General features: G+C 46.2%; 1 protein-coding gene across 1 annotated transcript; it reads right to left on the reverse strand.

Annotated features, from left to right (window-relative positions):
- Positions 1–14,128: 14,128 nt before the first annotated feature.
- LOC308322213 (hyaluronidase PH-20-like) lies at positions 14,129–17,007 on the reverse strand (the record flags this gene model as incomplete). Its single annotated transcript, XM_080773407.1, has 2 exons — positions 14,129–14,136; positions 15,609–17,007. 2 exons carry the CDS (start codon positions 17,005–17,007, stop codon positions 14,129–14,131), a joined length of 1,407 nt encoding a protein of 468 aa, XP_080629533.1.
- Positions 17,008–20,388: the final 3,381 nt, after the last annotated feature.

Consider the following 20,388-nt stretch of genomic DNA (forward strand, 5'->3'; position numbering starts at 1 on the left):
AAATGATAGAGTAGTACATTCCGATTCTAGAGGAAAATTCGACCACCACTCTATCCTCTCCTCCTCGCTGGGGGCGGAGCCGAGGAGCGAGTGGAGGACACGAGGAGAGTGAGCGAGTGTGAAAGTTGTGTTATTGGAATTGAGCTTATATCTGCTGCCTGCTGTTTTTAAGAACCGTTTAGTTTAAGGTAGAACGCTTGTGTGTAAAATACATGACGATCCTATATTACTGAATGCATGGTCATGGACCACATGCAATAACTTTGGACCACCGATAGTCCGGCAACCACTTATTCTATAAGTGGTACAGTGATTGGTATTAGTGATGAAACCTCTGTTATAGCATAGGTGACATGCAGGAAAAGAGGTGCTGAAATTCCAACAGTGAACTGAATGACCTGGTGTCCTATGATGACCGTCCATGTAGTAATTTAGTAACGAGTCAGGTCTAATATGCTGTTGGAGAGCTCTTTCCCTATCGTAAATACATTGAGACTGATGTGCAAGGTGCTGGTTTAATGTAGAATATTCAATTCCCAACAGATCCCCAAAGATGATGTTTCATGTCATTCAATGTCCTGTGTGTAGGCTGGACAGGCGCTTCCTAGCGAGAGACTAGTTTGTTGTGCAACGGTACTGCGTGCCGATTGACACTATAATAACCAGTAAGACGCCCTGAGGGCAAGAAGTGAGGTCGTTTAATGTATGTTAATATCATGGATATGAATGATGCACAACTTATTAACGGCTTATTTGAAAAATACATGTAAATTGGTAAACTATCTAGCGAAAGCCTGGGACCTGAGGAAAACAGCCATGTACAGCCAGTAAGGGATAGGAATGCTAGTTACGTTGTTTTGATTTGTTGTCGGAAAATAAGTGTATATAGTATTGTATTGTATATATTTTATATTGATATAAAATGTAGGCTACTCATTGTCAGATCAACATAATGGAACGTCAGAACAGGTCAGCTCCATATATGTAGATCTAAGGGTTTTATGGGGTCAGATCAACATGGAATACATTCTGTACTGGCCATATGTCACAAGGTGTGACGGACAGTCGATTTCCATAGTAAACTGAGACATAGCATGCGTGGTTCAGTAGTTGCCTCTATAGGAATAACGTCCAATCAGAACAGGGCAGGACATATACACATATTGTGATGTCACTGTATATTGTCCAATCAGGGGGGCAATTATTTCTTCCTATTGGTTGACATGATATCACAGCCCAGAGGGCAAACGGCCCCAGGAATAATTACGATGGACTTGCTACTTTCTACTAGTCCCACATGACGTCACAGCCCAGTAGCCAACTCCTGCATTGTGCGGATGTGATGTAACCCTGTCTTCCTATTGGTTGACCCACATGTCACCCACACGTCACATGGGGCGGACTATAAAAGGGGACTAAGCAGGACAACGGGCCCGGGAATAAAGATGTGTAACCCCCCTCTGTCATTGCGAACCCAGTGATTGCGAACGCAATGCTGTCTGTCTGTGTGTCCGTGTGTCACGCTTTTGTGCCCATATATGGAGCTGCTTTGGGGACTCCTTATATGGTTATGGCTGAGTCATGGTGACAACTTAAATATGTACGAGCTGCGTTCGCTTCCCGCGTTTGCGCGTCTTACTGGTCTTATAGAGACACATAGGGACGGTAACAGCACACCCCCACAGCGGCTCCACTTCAGGTTCGTTAGAACGGTGTACTGCAGCTGTCAATGCAATCCCTATGAGAAGCCTAATCTCACTGGTTGATTACTGAGGCTGTAGCGATTTATTTGGTGTTCTAATAAAGTGTCCCATAATTTGATTTGTCCATTTTAATGTCGCATACCTGCCATCTCAATATACAACCCACAATGTACTATAATATACTCCATGTGTCAAAATTGCTAGCATCGTACATCTCAAGTTCAAGTGGTCGCAGCATGGTATGTCATAGTTGCATCCCATGAGGTTTTCAATACATTGTTTCATTTTATAGGCTATTTGTGGAAAACTATCCACATTATCGGTCTGATGTGAGACATCCGCTGGGAAATTAATTTCATCTGAATTATTTTTTGTATTTCTTCTGGGAAGCCTTTTCCACCCTTGTAATTGTGTGCTCAGGCGCACGATAACTATAGAAAGATGACATGCTAGGGAATTTGGAGCGTGGTTGCCTGTCTATACTATAGTACATGCATTTATACAATGTACTAGAATATTCTGTTCTTGATGAATTCTGTCTTGACATTTATACTACATATAATATTTGTGATGTGACTCCTACCTGACTGGACATATTATTTTCCAATCAGAAAGGGGACAGAAAATTTACTTTTGGGGTTATGCTATAGGTTACAAAAAAATCACACACGTGTGAACTGAGTGGTGCAATTCCCCCCCCCCCCCCTCTCACTCTCACTCATAATATTCGTTTTGGAAAAATATGGTCCCATTTATAAGAAATTACCATAAAGTCGTGCATGTTCTGAGGGGCGTGGCTACCGTTACAGTCTATGATCGGGATTCCCCACCCACTCGAGTCAAAATAAAAACCAACTAAGAAGAAGGGGGGAAGTCCCGCCTCGTTGTCTGGGCCAGCCAATGGGCCAGCTGGGCCCGAACGGATCTAGAAAGATGGCGACTTACAATTCAAGGACTGACAGGCTTCATTTTACGTCCATGTTAGACCCGGGGAACGCTTTGTCCATATTTTTTACAGTCTATGGTGTTGAGCTTCGGCTGCTTGGTATTGATATAACCCTTACTACACGTCATTTGACGGGTATGGCGACCTCCGGGGTTAAATCTTAACCCGTCATCTGACGAAGCGTTTTGGCGTGCATCGTGTTAACATGTACAAATGCAAAATCTAAGGTGCTTACATTGCTGCCCCACTTCTTGATCCACTCTGTCTCGGAATCTGTCATCCATCTTGGATCTGTCCTCCGTTGTAACTGTGCAACAGCGCCCCTGGCAGCACACACGAACGCATCATTGGCAGAGGGTCCTCTCTCTGAGGCGACAGACGCAGGCACACAGCCCGTTAAAAAAAAGGTATAAACTCTCCCACATGCTCAAGCGTTGTTCCCATCGTCTGTGTTAAGTTGTTCGTGTGGAGAAACTACCGGTAAAGGCTTGAGTGGTTCCGAGATATTTTTTAATGACTGAGCCGAACCGTAAAATTGTTACCGAGATCCGAGTAGAGCACTCAGAAAACAAGAATGACATAACTGACAGGTGCACAGAATTATCTCCAACAATGACAGATTGTCATCACATGTGAGTCTGTGACTAAATATAGCCTAGAAATAAACAATCCGTCAATAAAAAACAAATCAATCAATTGAACAGAATAAACGTGAATATTAAATGATGAGAATCACTTTATGCACTGAAGATTAGATCTATCTATTGCCTAACAGGCAGCAATAATCAATAATAAAAATATAAAGGCAGAGGATGCATTATACAAAAAAAAATAAGACCACATATAACACCAAAAGTAGCTCTTATCTCCTTCAGGTAAGCTGTAAAACAGTATACAACATGTACATAGGTACTTCCTTGGCTTACTGGCGGCATGCCCAGGACATACAGTGGTGATTAGCCCACACAGACACTCTTCTAGATGCCTCTGCCTCTTATAGGGCCATGCTGTAAAACTAGGTTCATTGCAAGTTCTGACGATTGCATGTTTTAAGCTGAACAGTCCCAAGTGATGTACCGTATCTAGCACCAACTGGAAGCATCGCACGGACATATGCAGTCCTGAGTTTACTTGATTCCTTGCCAGAGCAGTACATTGGGAGATTCGCTGTTCAGGCTCGCCAGGCCCTTTTGCCGACGTGTGCTATACAACTCTGCATATCTGCCTTTTTTATGGGCTCGTGTGCGATACAACTCTGGATAGTTTGGACTATAGTCTGCAGTGTGTAATCTATTATGAGAGCAGGACAGTTGCCTTGACTGGGTCTGTGTCTGTCTGCCTGTCTGTCAGTATGATATAGATGAGTGCTGGTGTGAGTCTAGTGTGATGTCAGATGTTGCTACATAAGACAATAATGGGGGTGGCAGTTTTTTACCAAACTGCAAAAAACCCTGACGTCACAGGGGTAGCTAAAAAAAATAACTAGAAAGGTGAAATTCTGAAAGTGTGGTACGTTGCTCCAAATATAAAGTTTATCTACCATAAATAAAAACCTTTTCCCATTCAAGTCTATGGCAAAATAAAGTATCTATGAGGTCACAGGGGGAAAAATAATAAATAAGTAGAAAGGTGAAATTCTGGGAAATTGCAAGTGTGACCAGTACCATAAATAAAAACATTTTAGTCAAATGCAAAATAAAGTTTATCTACCATAAATAAATAGGGAAGACAACACACACGTTCAAACTTTGGAGCGGTTAGCAGTGCTAAAAAATAATGGACACAGGGAAGCGCAACGCCACCCATTGGATTCTGCAGACCCGTTTTGAAGACTGCATTTCAGCTAATTCAAATCCACAATTGTCAGGAATTATGACCTTTATCTGCTTGACCCAGTACATACGTGGTGAATCACTCATATACCTAAGCATAATTGATACCCGTGATACGATTCCCATCAACTAACTCATCAGAGCACAATGTGCACAATGATACGAGATGCATGTTCTATTCCTATACATTCTTGTCCTCGTCGTATATCTTCTGGTATGTCATGTATCCACTTTCCGAAACTATATTCTCTATGTATTAATACTAATAATACATATAGCTGCTTGCAATATACACAATGGGCTATATAAACATTGATGACTGAAATTATTTAAGTAATTAAGTAATAAAAAATTACACTGTGTGAAGTGAGCATGTCTGAAGACCTCAGGTTCCGCTCAGGGGTGTAGTCCTTGAGGAGGTCTGACAGATACCGTGGGGCTAGGGCATGGAGAGCTTTGTAGGTGAGGAGGAGCAGTCTGTAGGTGATGCGGAATAACCAGAAGCCAGTGGAGGCATTTGAGGGTGGGGGTGATGTGCTGCAAGCGTTTGGTACGGGTGAGCACTCTGGCAGCTGAGTATATTAAACTTCAGAACTTGTCTTGTGATAGTGCCTGCTGTCATCTTGTTCTCTGTGCACATGACTCAACTGAAACATCACTCACCACCTAGTTGGATGGAGACTCTTGGCCATTAAGGAGAACTATATTGAGTTATTTATCGGCTTTGCATCCAGCGGAGCCTTCTTGTTGCCTGGTTTTGACACGTGGCACTCACAATGTGTTTTGCATTTAACAATCATTGTCTTCATAATAAGCTTATTCTCTTCTGGCCCTCCAGGGTCAATTAGGTACCTGTGTGCTAGTTTTCCAAATGATTACCTGTTGTGTAGATGAGGATCATGGAGATAGTCATGGCACAAAACTCCAGAACCGCGACACCCAGGGCCCAACGTGCAGCAAAATCGAAGTCATCCTCAATCGCTCTTTTTATCTCAATGTAGCAGCCAGTTCTTTTCCCAACCTTGTCCAATTTTTCAGCTTTTTCCTCAATACATGTTGCCTCCATACTTCGGCAACATGCTGGTGGATATTTATCAAAACAATTATCACCTTCAGGACACTGCCCGGGGACTTTATCGGCTTTTTCGGCGTTTTCATAATATATAGAATTTTGGAAGTCTTTGTAGTTGCAGAATCCACAGCAATTGCCTTCTCCCATGATATCTGTCCATACTATATCAACCATCTTAACCGAGCCGTTGTTTACATACTCCTTTGTTATGTTGTATTTTGACCTTGCATAGTCACACGCCACTGATCTACCCAGGACTAATGCTGCTCCAGTCACCTGTGCTATGAACAGCACCAACACCGTGCCAAAGAACAGGCTCAGCCAGAACCTGCTTGCTTCCATAGCTGCATAACAGCCCAGGAAACCGTTAATGATAAGTACCAATCCCACACATATCATCAGCGAGCCCACCAGCGGGACCTTCCATCTGAGATCTGACTTACTGTCATCCTTCAGGATTCTATCCAGGTTGTTCAGGAGAGTGTCGTTGTCCTCCGTAAGCAAGCCGATGCCCAGACTTATGTTGACAATGCCTGCGAGAAACATCAAGATCAGGATGAATCTGCCTTTGAAGACAAACTTCGTGTGCTTACGGAGGAATTCAATGCCGTATCTTGCTCGGAGGGATTCAATATATCCCATTTTCACACAGAAGTAGTGTTTCTCCTTCCTGTGTTCGTCCCCCTGTAAAGCTCCAGGAGATTATCACGTTTCAATGATTTTCTACACTTCTTGAAGTCTAACTAGTGAATCATATGGCAGTGCAGGCATTGCCGGTGAGTCTTATACATATGTGTGGCATGGTGTGACGTCACTGGCACTGCCCAGTATGGTGGCCAAGGAAGAGCAGGCTAAGGAGTGCAATTTGTGCATGCTGTGTTGTCATGGTGATTAGTTTGAGAAGCCAGTGTTGGTTTAGTTTCTGTACCCGAGTTTAATACTATTTATTGATTAATTAATTAATTAATTAATTAATTACTAATATAATGTGGACACTGCTGTGTGCTTCAACTGACGATAAACTGTTACGACCCACATCTAGGGTGGGGGAAATAACATAATGAGGACAACAGCTTTTCAATTGTTTTATTCAAATCTCATCTCATTCTGGCTAATCACAATTTGCGTTCTCACTTTTGTCTTCAATGTTTGTGTTTACTCTAGGATAATTGTTTTTACACATACACTCAAAACTAGCCATAGGTGGTGGTAGAAAAACACTCAAAGCTGGCCATTCATTGTCAATGGCATTCAATGTTCGTGTTAACACAATGTTTGTTTTTACACAAAACCTCAAAGCTAGACATCGGAGGGGCTAGCACCCCTCAAAATGTTAACTTAAAGCTGCTTAAAGCAATAATATGTCACATTTTTAATGACCTTTTTTTCTTTATTTAGACAGCCAGCAATGGGTAGAACGCTCCCCCAAAAAAATTGAGTCTCTGTGACACATCTGTAGGGGCCGCAATCTGCATTCAAAGATTTTCCTAGAAGCTTTGTCATTGGTCGATTTGCCTGTCAGCTTCCTAATTGGATAGTCAATGCGACCATTTTTTTTATTTTCGACCAATGACAAAGCTTCTAGGAACATCTTTGATTACACATAATTGCGAATGCAGTGAGCACTTACTATGAGACCTAGCAGATCATGTCTGTGTGTCCGTGTGTCTGTCTGTCCCGCTATCCAAATATGGAGTGTGTTGCATCAGCAATCACTCAGCTCCATATATGGGCACAAAAGGGGCCAGGTCCACTCAGCTCCATATATGGGCACAAAAGGGGCCAGTGATTTGTTTGTTGTGGACCTGGCCCCTTTTGTGCCCATATATGGAGCTGAGTGCGTTTGCGCGTCTTACTCGTATATGTTATGTCTCACTGACAGCTGTTCGATGGTGCTGCGCTCATTGCATGTTCCTGCATGCCTTGTGATGATTGGGGGGATTATCTGGGATCTAGTACTTCAGTCTTATATACAACAAGATGATACCATACCATACCATACCATCTTTATTTCTATAGCACATTTAAATAACAAGTTGTACCAAAGTGCTTTACAATAAAATAATAAAAATCACAACTTCATTTAAAAACAAACAACATACAGTACACAGTGTCACTTTCAACATCAAAAGCTCATACTATGCTTGGAAAAGCCAAAGAATAAAAATATGTCTTGAGGCGTGATTTAAACACCTGAAGAGTGGGTGCTTGTCTTATGTGCAGAGGCAGCTCATTCGGATGATGTGAATTGTGATGCTGCTGCTTCTGCCGTTATTATACTTACTAAAGTAAAGAAGAGTTGTGTTAAGCTGTGTCATGGTCCACTGATTTACAAACACAATATTGGCGACGAGGATGGCTGCTTTTTCTCTTCCACCACCTAACCCCTTCCTGGAATTGCCGGGCGAGTCTCCAGTGCCCTGGACTCGCTGGAAACAGTCCTTTGAAACATGGCTAGTTGCTATGGGGCTAACCGGTGTCAGCGCGGCGCGCAAAAAGGCGCTGTTGCAACACTGTCTGGGAACAGAGGGTCAACGGGTGCTCGGGACGCTGGAAACTGAGCCCGATACGGACTATGACGCCGCCGTGGTGCTTCTACAAGGACATTTCGCGGCCCCGCAAAGCGCTCTTCTCCGACGCTTTATGTTCAGACAACGACGCCAGCTGCCCGGTGAGTCTGTTCACCAGTATGTGGCTAACCTGCGGGGGCTGGCTGGCTCGTGCAAGTTTGGCGCGCTGCAGGATGAAATGATCCGAGACCAATTGATTGAACACACAAGCAACGTGAAAGTACGTGAGAGACTGTTAATGGAAAAGGATGAACTGTTGCTGTCCGAGGCTGTTGCTATTGCCTTTAATGTTGAGAGTGCAACTGAGTGTGCAGCTATGTTAACTACACAACAAGTGGCCACATTCAGCCGTACGTCTGACCACTCTCTGCTCCCGCCACGCAGCGATGCAACGGACCCTGACTCCACAGCTGTGATGCAACTGGAACGACGTCAGCGGCCCCGCCCACGACCACAACAACAGCCCTGCGGTAACTGTGGGTCTAGGACACATGCAAGAGCCCAGGACTGCCCTGCCCGTGGCCAGTCGTGCCGTAACTGCGGTAAGCTAAATCATTTTGCTGCTGTCTGTCGCTCTGCCCCGGTCCAGGACTCCCAGTCTGGTCCCACTGTTATCCACAATGTGACCTCGGGTGCAGTGCCATTCAAGTCATGTTCAGTTTACCTCAATGATGTGTGCTGCCGTCTGCTGGTGGATACTGGTGCGGGCTGGTCTCTCCTGAACATGAATACCTACAATAACTTTTTCAGTTCGCTGCCCCTGTCCGTGCCCTCTACTGCCCTGTATGGTTATGGGGGGTCAGGCATCGACCTGGTGGGGTCTCTCCAGGTGACTGCCCGCTATGGGACTAAGACTGTGCCCGGTTGTGTCTTCCAAGTGGCTCGCCAGGGGGCTAACCTGATGGGTTTAGACGTGTTCACCGCTCTGGGGTTCTCTGTCCTGGATACGGGGGGGTCGGCCATTATGACTGTCACCACGCCATGGCAGCAGAAATGGCCGGCTCTGTTTCATGGTCTGGGTTGCCTCTCTGCTTTCGCCCACCAACCCCTCATCGACCCCTAGGTCTGTCATTCAGCCACTGCGCCGCATCCCACTGGCCCTACGTGACGGGGTCTCAGCTGAGCTACAGCAGCTACTGGAAGCTGGTATCATTGAACCAGTGGATGCTTCGCCCTGGGTTTCGAACCTGGTGGTGGCCAAGAAGAAGTCGGGGGGCCTGCGTGTCTGCGTGGACCTGCGTGCAGTTAATAAGGCAGTGGTCCCAGACCAGTACCCCCTCCCCACGTCAGAGGAGCTCACGGCTCAGTTCTACGGCTCTACAGTGTTCACTAAGCTGGACCTCAGACAGGGGTACCTCCAGGTGCCTCTTCACCCCAGCAGCAGAAACCTCACAGCCTTTGTCACACATGCCGGGGTGTTCCGCTACACTCGGATGCCGTTCGGCATATGCTCCGCCCCTAGCTGCTTCCAGAAAGTCATGGTCTCTGTGCTGGCTGGTATACCGGGCGTGGCCGTTTTTCTCGATGATATGGTGGTGCACGGGGCCACTGCTGACGTTCATGACCAGCGACTCGACATGGTGTTTGCTGCCCTGGCCAAGCACAACCTTACTCTCAATACTGACAAGTGTGTCCTCTCTGTTCCCGAAATTGAGTTTGTAGGGTTCCGGCTGTCTGCGGGTGGCATAACTCCACTTAATTCCAACTTGGACGCAATTCAGGCCATCCCAGACCCCAGCTCAGCTTCCCAGGTTGCCTCATTCCTGGGCATGACTGGCTATTATTTGAAGTTTCTCCCACAGTACTCTGACACCACAGCCCCTCTGCGTCGGCTGCTGCGCAAGGACGAGCCTTGGGTCTCGGGGGTGCAGTGATGCTGTGCGTGCCCTCAAGACACAACTTACTTCTTCCCCAGTGTTGGCTCACTTTGACATAGCCAGCCCCACCCTCGTGAGCTGTGACGCATCGTCTATACTCTATAGCTATAGGAGCGGTGCTGTCGCAGATCCAGAACGGGGTCGAGAAACCCATCGCCTTCGCCTCCCGGGCCCTCAACCCGACTGAGCAGCGGTACTCCGTGGGCGCGCGAGAGGCGTTGGCCTGCATCTGGGCCTGTGAGAGGTGGCATCTCTATCTCTATGGCCGCTCTTTCACTCTCAGAACTGACCACCAGGCTCTTACGGCGCTGCTGTCCACGTCCGGGACAGGCCACAGACCACTCGGACTACACCGCTGGTATGACCGCCTCCGTCAGTACAATTTTGATCTGAAATTCACCCCGGGCAGAGACAATGTTGTGGCTGACCTGCTGTCCCGATCTGTCCCCGCCCCGGCACGTCGACACTGACTGTATTGAACGGGACATTGTTAACATGTTGCATGCGCCCCTTCAGGCCACTGTCTCTCTGCAGGAGCTCAAGGACGCTTCTGAACAGGACCCCATCCTTTCTGCCCTCCGCACGTACATCCACGATGGCTGGCCTCATGTGGTCCCGGGGGAGCTTGCTGCGTTCTCCTGTGTGCGTCAGGAGCTCTCCTGTTGGAATGACACCTGTGTGGCACGTGGGCTGTGCACAGTGATCCCTGGTGCCCTGCGTGCACGCGTCTTGTCCATGGCGCACAAGGGCCACCTGGGCATCGTGAAGCTGAAACAACGCTGCAGGGACCTGGTGTGGTGGCCAGGGATAGATCGAGACGTCGAGGCCTTGGTCAAGGTCTGCGCTGCCTGCCTCGTTAGTGGAAAGACAGGCCACCAGCCACCCCCTCCCCTGCAGCCTCTCGCCTGGCCCTCTCAGCCCTGGGATCACCTGCAGCTGGACGTCTGTGGTGAGATCCACGGGGTCCCACACCATCAGCGCTTCCTGATGGTTGTCTACGACCTGCACTCAAAATGGCCGGAAGTTGCCCCTACTGGTTCTGTGACCTCTCGGGTCCTCACCGACTTCCTGGACTCTCTCTTCTCCCGCTGGGGCCTTCCCCGGACCATCACAACGGATAATGGCCCCCAGATGGTGTCCGCTGAGTTCACTGACTACCTCCAGAGCAAGGGTATCCGACACGTGCGCACTGCATACTACCACCCCCAGGCCAACGGTGGTGTTGAACGTTTCAACAAGTCTCTGAAAAACGGCATCAGAGCACACAGGGCCCAAGGGTGCTCGTTTTCCCAGGCCCTCCGTCATACTCTGCTGCACTATAGAGCCACCAAGCACTCGACCACGGGCGTCTCCCCGGCCTCCCTCATGCTGGGCCGGGAGCTCGCTTTGCCCCTTGACAGGCTCCGTTCCACTACGCCCATTTCTCTGCCCCCTTCCCCTGGTTAGAGCCTCGGTCTCCCGTCAGCAGGCCCAGCTACGATCAGTCTAAACGGGCCAAGGAGCCGCTCATCGCCGCCTCCGACTGGCTCAGGGTCCGTCGGCCTCACCGGGACAATAAAATGGCTTCATTCTGGTCCTCCCCCCTTCAAGTTGCTCGCCGGCTGGGCCCCGCCACCTACCTCCTCAACGATGGCTCTCGTTGGCACTCCAGCCGTCTTCAAAAGGTCCCTGCTCCTCCACACGCGGCTGTTGACACGCCTCGCTCTGTGGATTACGCCGTGACTGCGCCTCTCTCTGTGGATTATCCCGTGGCTTTGCCTATTCCTGCACAGGTCATGGACATTCCTGGGCCTGCTCGGCCTCAGGCCTGTGCCACTCCGCGTCCTACTCGTGTGCGTTCTCGCCCTGCCCGCTTACAGGACTTTGTGTCGGGACTGTATGCTTGAGTTTTTGCCAGGGGGGGGGAAATGTTATGTCTCACTGACAGCTGTTCGATGGTGCTGCGCTCATTGCATGTTCCTGCATGCCTTGTGATGATTGGGGGGATTATCTGGGATCTAGTACCGTACTTCAGTCTTATTGCGAACGCAGTGAGCATTTACTATGAGACCTAGCAGATCATGTCTGTCTGTGTGTGTGTGTGTGTCTGTGTGTGTCCCACGTTTGTGCCCATATATGGAGCTGAGTGATTTGTTTGTGATTGATGCAACACACTCCATATTTGGACGTATAGCTGCTTTGGGGACTCCTTATATGGTTATGGCTAAGTTAAAAACTTAACTTAAAAATAACTTAACTTAAAAAAATAATAACTTAAAAATAAATCTTAAAAAAACCCAAATATGTACGAGCTGCGTTCGCTTCCCGCGTTTGCGTGTCTTACTGGTATACAACAAGATGATGTGATGCTGCTGCTTCTGCCGTTGTTATTATATTTACTCTGAGTTTGAAAGTAAAGAAGAGTTGTGTTAAGCTGTGTCACTCATGGTCCACTGATTTACAAACACAATAATATACAAAACACCCTTTAAAATAATATTGTAAACAGCTACACCAAACAGCCGGCCGGCATGATCATCAAATGGAAGCAGTAAGTTGTGCGCAGTTGTGTGCAGTGTCACGACTCACTACTAGCCTACTATAAACAAGGAAAACATTCCCTGTCCCGTATCATGTCATATTAATGCACTGCTGGAACTTTCATCCGAAAACAATAAAATAAATGACTGAATGAATGAATTATTGATAATGAATGAATGAACGAACGAATTAATGAAGTGATTTGACAAACTAATAACAAAACACATCAATAAATAAATAAATGATTTTACAATCAAATAAATAGACATACCGGTAACTAAATAGCCTACAATAAAAAATAAAAAGAATCACACCGGTGTGAAGTGAGGGGCGCTCTTATCTTACATCATCACATTCTGGCCAATCACAATTGCTGTCCTCACTTCTCAGTCACTTTTCTGTCCTCACTTTTTGAGGGGCTCAGCCAATCAAATCACTATGGGGTGCTCAGCCAATCAAATCATCGCTATGGGGGGCTCAGCCAATCAAATCATCGCTATGGGTACACACAAACACACAAAGCTTGGAATAAGAGGGGATAGCAGGACACAGGACCATGATATGTGTGGTAATGACAGTCCCAGCCCTAGACAGGAGCATTGTGATTGGCCAGTTAGTGCACACGCTGAGAGCTGGTGAATTGCATTTGCTTGGACTTAAACAAGTGGTTGGTTCTCCACCTTTGCAATGGCCTATCCTCAATGGACTTCCAGTTCTTGTCATTGCACCCTTGTTTTCCTGAAGATCTATTCTATAAGTGTCTAAAGATTAGTTTTTAATTATTTATTTCAAACGGTTGTCATCTTAAATATACCAGCCATGTACTCAGCCACGCTGAAAACCGTCAGTGCAAGAGCATTGTATTTGCTTGGAAAGAGCCAAAAAGCGTCCACAAAGCGGTTGACACAGGAGTAAAGTTCCTATAGACTAATCCACAGAGGGGTGCCCTATGTGGTGCCCTGTTCCTCACAAGCTCACAATGTGATGGGCACAGACTGTGCCCATCACATTGTGAGCTTGTTGATCTTCTATGTTCTGTGAAGGCTTTCCCCACAATATGGATGCTGCAGGGTTTCAGTGGTTAAGTAATAGTAGCTAAACAAAATTATACAATATATATTAAAACAGATTAAGATTAAAAAAAAAAAAACCCTGTTACAAGCAAACAGGGATATGTGTGTGGGAATACACTGCATGGGAACTGCTAAATATGGAGGGGAAAAAGGGGAAAAGGAAAACAGGAAGGAGGTTTAACCCATAATGTCGGCCATACCACCCACGACCAAAATTAGCATTTAAAACAAAATGTGAGACGCCAGAATGTTTAGACCTATAAATGCCTTATGAATCAATAGTTCTCAAACTATTTTGTGTATATAAAATAAAAATCACAATCGCAAAAAAAATCACAATCATAATCACACAGCTCACAACGCGCTGCGCTGCGACACGTTGAGAGCTTGTAGATCAGTCATTTTCGGGGCGCAACCCAGCACTCTTTAGCTAGTGGAGATGCGGTGTAAGTATTTCTAAACAATTTCTGAATGCTGCCTTCCGGCATGGCATGGAAAGGAGTGTGGCATTTGCATCTCTTTCACCATAGTAAATTCATGGTCCTGAAAAACCACGGGTAAAAGGGCAGGGGCTGAAGCCCCCTTTGATGCCTGTGTGAATCCCTGAAAATAAGTGATTACGGTAAGTGGATCTTGGGATCCACATGGGAATGACGTGGCTCAGCCCGTCATCACAGGTTGTAATATCGCCTGGAATATGGGAAGGTTTCAGCGCATTCCATCATAAAATGTAATGTTAAATATTTAAAACATAATAGTGGATAGGCTTATTTGGCATACTGGCAGTGTGCACAATTAACAAAACAAACAAATTCATCATTTAAATAACACACATGCACACACACACACACACAGACACACACACACACACAGACACAGATGAAGATTGTTTGTCACTGCCAAAAAACAAATAAATAAAAAATAAATAAACTACGCTATGATGATTAAAGCCTAGACTAAATGTACTGACAATTTCGTCAACAAATAAAACCTAGATCCAGAAGGAACGCTTGGTTGCATGCTGCAAATAGCAGATCTACAAGGTCACAACGCACGTTACGACGCTATCATGACCTTCCAAAATACATTTTAGTCGACTAAATCAATTGTAGATGTAGTCAAATAAAATCTCATGATATGTAGTCGACTATATTTAGTCTCATGATATTTAGTCGACTAAAACAAGACTAACACTAAAACCTTTCAAATTACTAAAATTACTAAAATAAAATAAAATAAAAATCACACCCGTGTGAAGTGAGTGGTGCAGTGGGGGTCCCCGGAAGTTCCAGACTCACAGGAATGCAGCCAGGTTCCGGCAAGCAGCCCCACGTCAGAAACGGTCGAGAAGTGACAGAGTTACCATGTGGGTGTCCCCGAAACATCCAGACCCCCAGGAACGTGCCCGGCCTGGTTCCGGCGAACGTCCCGCGGCCGAAATGGTTGAGAAATGACAGTTACCATGTGTGGGTCCCTCTACTGTACTGTAGCCTACTGTACTGTACAGTCACACCCGGAATCATATATACAGTTAATATGTGTATGTGTGTTAGGCTGAGCAAAAGTGACACTTGGTGGTGAAAACCGACCGCTATTTTCGTGCTCAGACACAGCTAGCCAGGGACACAGCAAGGGACACACATAGCTGACTATAGGAGTGGTTGCAACACTAAAAAAATCAAGAAAAAAATCAACTCTAACTCTAAATAGAGTCAGTGTTGGGGGAGGTGCAGGAGGCTCTGCGTCAGGAGGCCCTTATCTTAACCTTGACAATTATCTGATGATAAACTTATAGACTAACGCCGACCCTGCCAGTACCCCTAACCCTACCCCTACCCCCGCCGCTAACCCTACCACTAACTTATTTCGCTTAGCCGTAGAGTTTTTGTCTCCAATAGGAGGTTTTTGCACAGGACTTGGAAGGCTACAGTTGGGTAAATCAGCCTTGGGTTGGCTATAGCACACACATTTAAAGTGATCCTTGAAATAAGTTAAGTCTTCCTTAGATAGTTCGCCTTCCACATCCAGCTCCCCGTCGTTGCCTTTCTTGATTTGGTAGCGCCTTGCATCCAGGTGGAGGAAGGTCTCACTCTGCCAGTGTATCCTCGAACAGCGCCCCCTCGCGTGACACAGTGCCTTGCTGCACAACTTTGCCGCTGTGGAGACATTCAGCATGTACGGGAGCATGACGTCGTCCAAGAACTTCCGAGCGTTCGTGCAGGTCTCCTTGTTCATGGCAAAACGCATCTTGCCCCAGGCGATGAAACCGGAGACACCTTGTGCCGCCGACTCTCCAATGGTGTTCACCAGGTCCAACTCTGACAAGTGTATATCTTCTTTGTCTTTGAAGGCATTGCGGACATAGACGTAGATGGGGATCGATAAGTCCCGTGTTGGTGCTCCTGTGTCCCACTTTCCATCATTCTTTTCTGGCCATATAGCTTTTTTCAGATGGCCCAATCCATCCTCTCCTGGTCCTTTGGGAGCAAAGGACATTTTCACGGATTCTCTTATGCGATGTCTCGTATAATAGCGACCCGAGATGTCATCTGCGAGCACATAATCCAGGTAGACGGAAGGGAAAAGACCAGTAGAATGGTTCCAAAGTCTAGCCAGACCGAAATTACGCTTAAACTCCGTATTAGGACACCCAGGTCTTTTTAACCACGTCTCCATGCGGTCGTTACTGTAATGGGTGTTGTAACAATCAGGGAAGAGGTAATAACCCCAGAGCTTCTTCTTGCTGTGCTCTAGACCTTTTAAAAGGGGGTCGAGTAAATATTTCCAGGCTTCCTCTTCATAATACTCTTCCAAACTTTGGGACTTCTCTGTGCATCTGTCCTTATTTGAACCCTCGTTGTTACAATAATCTTCTGTTAATCTCCGGTATAGTTTTTTCCCGCCCCAGTTTCGGACCCACAGTGGCCTCCATTGTTCAAAGTCGAGGATGGCAAGGCCTGGTTTGTCCGTGGGGATAAATTCTTTATAGCCTTTTATAGACTGATTGATGTGAGCCCCATAGTCACCCTTATGAGGAATACCTCCATTTTTCGGCTGCTCTTCTTTATGATGGGCAAAGTAAGGGAACTTGCCAAAGTGCTCCTTGTAGAATAGTTTGACTTCCTGGTCGTTGACATTACCATATTTGCTGATGAATCCAAAGTAGTGCTCCCGATTGTGGAGGAGGTTATTGCCTAAAGCGGTTGTTTTGTAACATGCATCGGGAACATTCCAAATTCCGATGAAGGGCTCCCCTTTCACCAATGGTGGTTTTGTGTAGGTTACATGAGCCGGTGGCTCAGGCCAATCTGGGAGATCTGGTGTCGCCCCCCAGCTGGTGGAAAGTACAACCAGTGAGATGAAGAGATGAATGAAGCAGAGCCTGACATAGTGGGGCAGTCTGCCCGCAATCATTGTGAAACTCATTCTCAAGGTGTAGCAATAAGGTTATCCCTCCCTTCCTCCCTCTTCCTCCCTCTCTCCCTCCCCCTCTTTCTTACTCTTGCCCCTACTCGCAATAACAGTAATATGCCGTTTGACACAAGATGCTAAATTAATATCAAAAGAAGTATTGATTAAAGCTAAAAGAGAGTAAGAAACAAATTAACTAAATCTCTTGTAATAAAACAAACACACTGCTTATGGTGAGCTCTATTAAGCTGCGACACCTTAAATAAGATGTCGAGTGTTTAACTCTGACGTCACACTCACCACAAACCGTTGCCATTGCACGCCTATAACAACGCACACTTGCACACATTGTTGGCTTTTACCATCTAGTCCTGGCTGTCTTCAACAGGCCAATTGTGTCATAGGAACATTTCTTCTTTCTGTAGCAGTGTTTAAGCTATGGGTTCAAAACACTTTTTTGAGGGGCGCCAGTCCCTCCTATACAGGTTTAATGTTTGTTTTTAGTTCAATGTTTGTTTTAAAAACGCCATTGAAAATGTACGTCCTCTTGTCCCTATAACACAACCATTAAATGCCATTAACAATAAAGATAATGTAAGTTTTTTGTTTTACATCACACAGAGTGCAAAGCACAATGGGTCACTGATGGCGCTGTACCAAGCTGAGCCGGGACAAGAGCGAGGGAACGGCAGAACGGGCCAAACCTTTTTGGGATTTACACAGGGGTGGACCAAATACATCCTTCAAAATACATCGTGTTTATGAACGCAGGATTTCAAAAGTATTACTCCTATAAGATCACTTTGGAGCAGGGCGGGGGACATGTGCCTTTGCAGGGGACCCCCCCTACGGACATGTGACTTTGCAGGGGACCCCCTACTCATCTGGAGGGGACAAATGTGATGTTGGCAGGGGACCTGTCCCCCCCACCCCCTACCCAGTTGCGCCCCTGCACACAAAAGTTAAAAGTTATGTGATCAATTACCCAACACCCATCACAACACACCTGTCAATTGTGTGCACCATAGTGTGTGTGCTTCCCAAACATCGGCTGTTCCCAAAGGAAGTTTTTATATTTTCAGTCTATAGCTTTTCCTCATGTAAAAGTGGCGATATTTTACATAACAATATCTGACTCAAAGTCTTAGGAATGAATTACTGGGTGAGTATACACACAGTGCTACAAGTTTATATGCTGACGTGGTCAGTCTGCTAACTGCTCTGATATAACTGATATATGGCTGTGTATTTGGTATTTGGAATACATGAAATGTATGTAAGATTACAGACATCCTATTCCATACAATATTGTTGGCTGGTATGAGAGTCACAGAAAAAGTTAAACCAAGAGTCACTTGTCCAACAGACATTACAATTTTAATGCACTTGTCCAGGAAGATGTAATACTTGTCCCGTACTTCGCGGACAAGCCTTAAAGGAGAATTCCATGCTAGAAGGCTTTCTTACCTTTTTTTGTAGTTGTTACGTTCCCACCAAAGAGGTCCAGGTGTTATTTTGTGCAAAAGCGCATTGAATTGCATTGAATTGAATGGGGCATTGGGGTGTTGTGCTAATTCGCTTATTTCCATCGCTCAAAAATCAATAGTATCCCAAGCGGCACACTTTACTACTTATTCCGATGGAAATAAGCAAATTAACACAAAAACCCAACCCCCATTAAGGGCTTATATATGGGGTAATACGGTAGCCAATAATGCACTTTTGCACAAAATAAAACCTGGACCTCTTTGGTGGGGACGTAACTACTACAAATAAAGGTAAGAAAGCCTTATAGCATGGAATTCTCCTTTAATGTCAAGCCCTGCTGAGGTTACACGTAAAACATACCTGTATGTATTAAGTTTGACTCGTTACCGAATTCCCTCCTCGATGTTGTAAGATGATAAGAGCGCCCCTCACTTCACATGGGTGTGATTTTTTATACCACAACCCCATATTGAGGGATTTTTGGTGACAACCTGCTGTAACGACGAGCTGTTTATTACTTGAGCAAGCAGAGCGAGCAAGTAATAGTTTTCGTCCAGGGCGATGTTTGTGTTATGACTCGAGTGTGGTGTGACCCAAAAGCACAGCAAGGAGAGGCAAAAGCAGAGTAAAGCCCACCCGGGCGGGTTTTTATTCACAAACACGGGGGGGTGAAAGGAGTGCAGGGGTCCGTAGGCTGCTCCACAGAGCTCGGGTCCCGGAAACACTGGAGGGGAGAAGAGAAGGTCGAGTCAATGGCTGTCTAACTTTACCAACCGTAGACTGGGGAAGAACTGGCGCCGAGCTGCAGACAGGCCTGGTTGCGAATGCAGTGAGCACTTACTATGAGACCTAGCAGATCATGTCTGTCTGTCTGTCTGTGTGTCCGTGTGTCCGTGTGTCTGTCCCGCTATCCAAATATGGAGTGTGTTGCATCAGCAATCAATCAGCTCCATATATGGGCACAAAAGGGGCCAGGTCCACTCAGCTCCATATATGGGCACAAAAAGGGCCAGGTCCACATATACAGTAACAGCGGGACAGACACACAGACAGACAGACATGATCTGCAGGGTCTCAGCTGTGTTCGCTTCCCGCGTTTGCGTGTCTTACTGGTTCTTGTAGGCTCATCAGGTGATTGCAGAGGACATCCAGGTGGGGAGATAGTAACGAGGAGAGAGGTGCTGTGGAGTGCTCTGGAGTGCTCTGGAGGCGCTGAAGTGCCCAGAACACCCACAGCACATGGATGTAGAGGTGATGGAGAGCGAACCGTAACAGTTTGATGCGTATGCGTCGTCCCAGCGTATGACGTAATGACTACTTGTGCCTGATACGGCAGTGGTGTCAGATTACGTATACATAGGGGCATTACCTTTAATCCTCCCGACACTAAAACATATCGTCATTACTTACTTACTTACTTACTGCCCTTTATGTAGGGCAGCAACAAAGGATCTCCACTTCAGTCTGTCCTGGGCCAGCGTCTTTATAGATCCCCAGGTGTGATGCAGGGTCTTCAACTCTCCCTCCACTGTCCTACGCCATGTGTTCTTGGGTCGGCCTCTTTTGCGTTTGCCCTCTGATACCAGTGCAGTTTTGGTGATGTTCTCTACGCGTATTACATGCCCAATCCATTTCCACTGCCTTCTCATAAGGATCCATGTCTTGTTTACACAGATCAAGAAGGTGTTGGTTGGAGATGGTTTTGGGCCAGAATATTCGCTGGATTTTCCTTAAGCTTTTGGTGTGGAAGATTGACAGTTTGTGTAGATCATTTTCTGTCGTTCTCCAACATTCAGAACCGTATAGCAGGGTAGACAGGACACAGCTCTGGTACAGTCTAAGTTTGGTGTTGGTGCTGTACTGGGCCGACTTCCAGACGTTGTTAAGCCTCTGTAA

Source organism: Protomyctophum bolini (genome assembly GCF_963924005.1).
Source record: "Protomyctophum bolini genome assembly, chromosome: 10".
In the NCBI taxonomy this organism is placed as follows: domain Eukaryota; kingdom Metazoa; phylum Chordata; class Actinopteri; order Myctophiformes; family Myctophidae; genus Protomyctophum; species Protomyctophum bolini.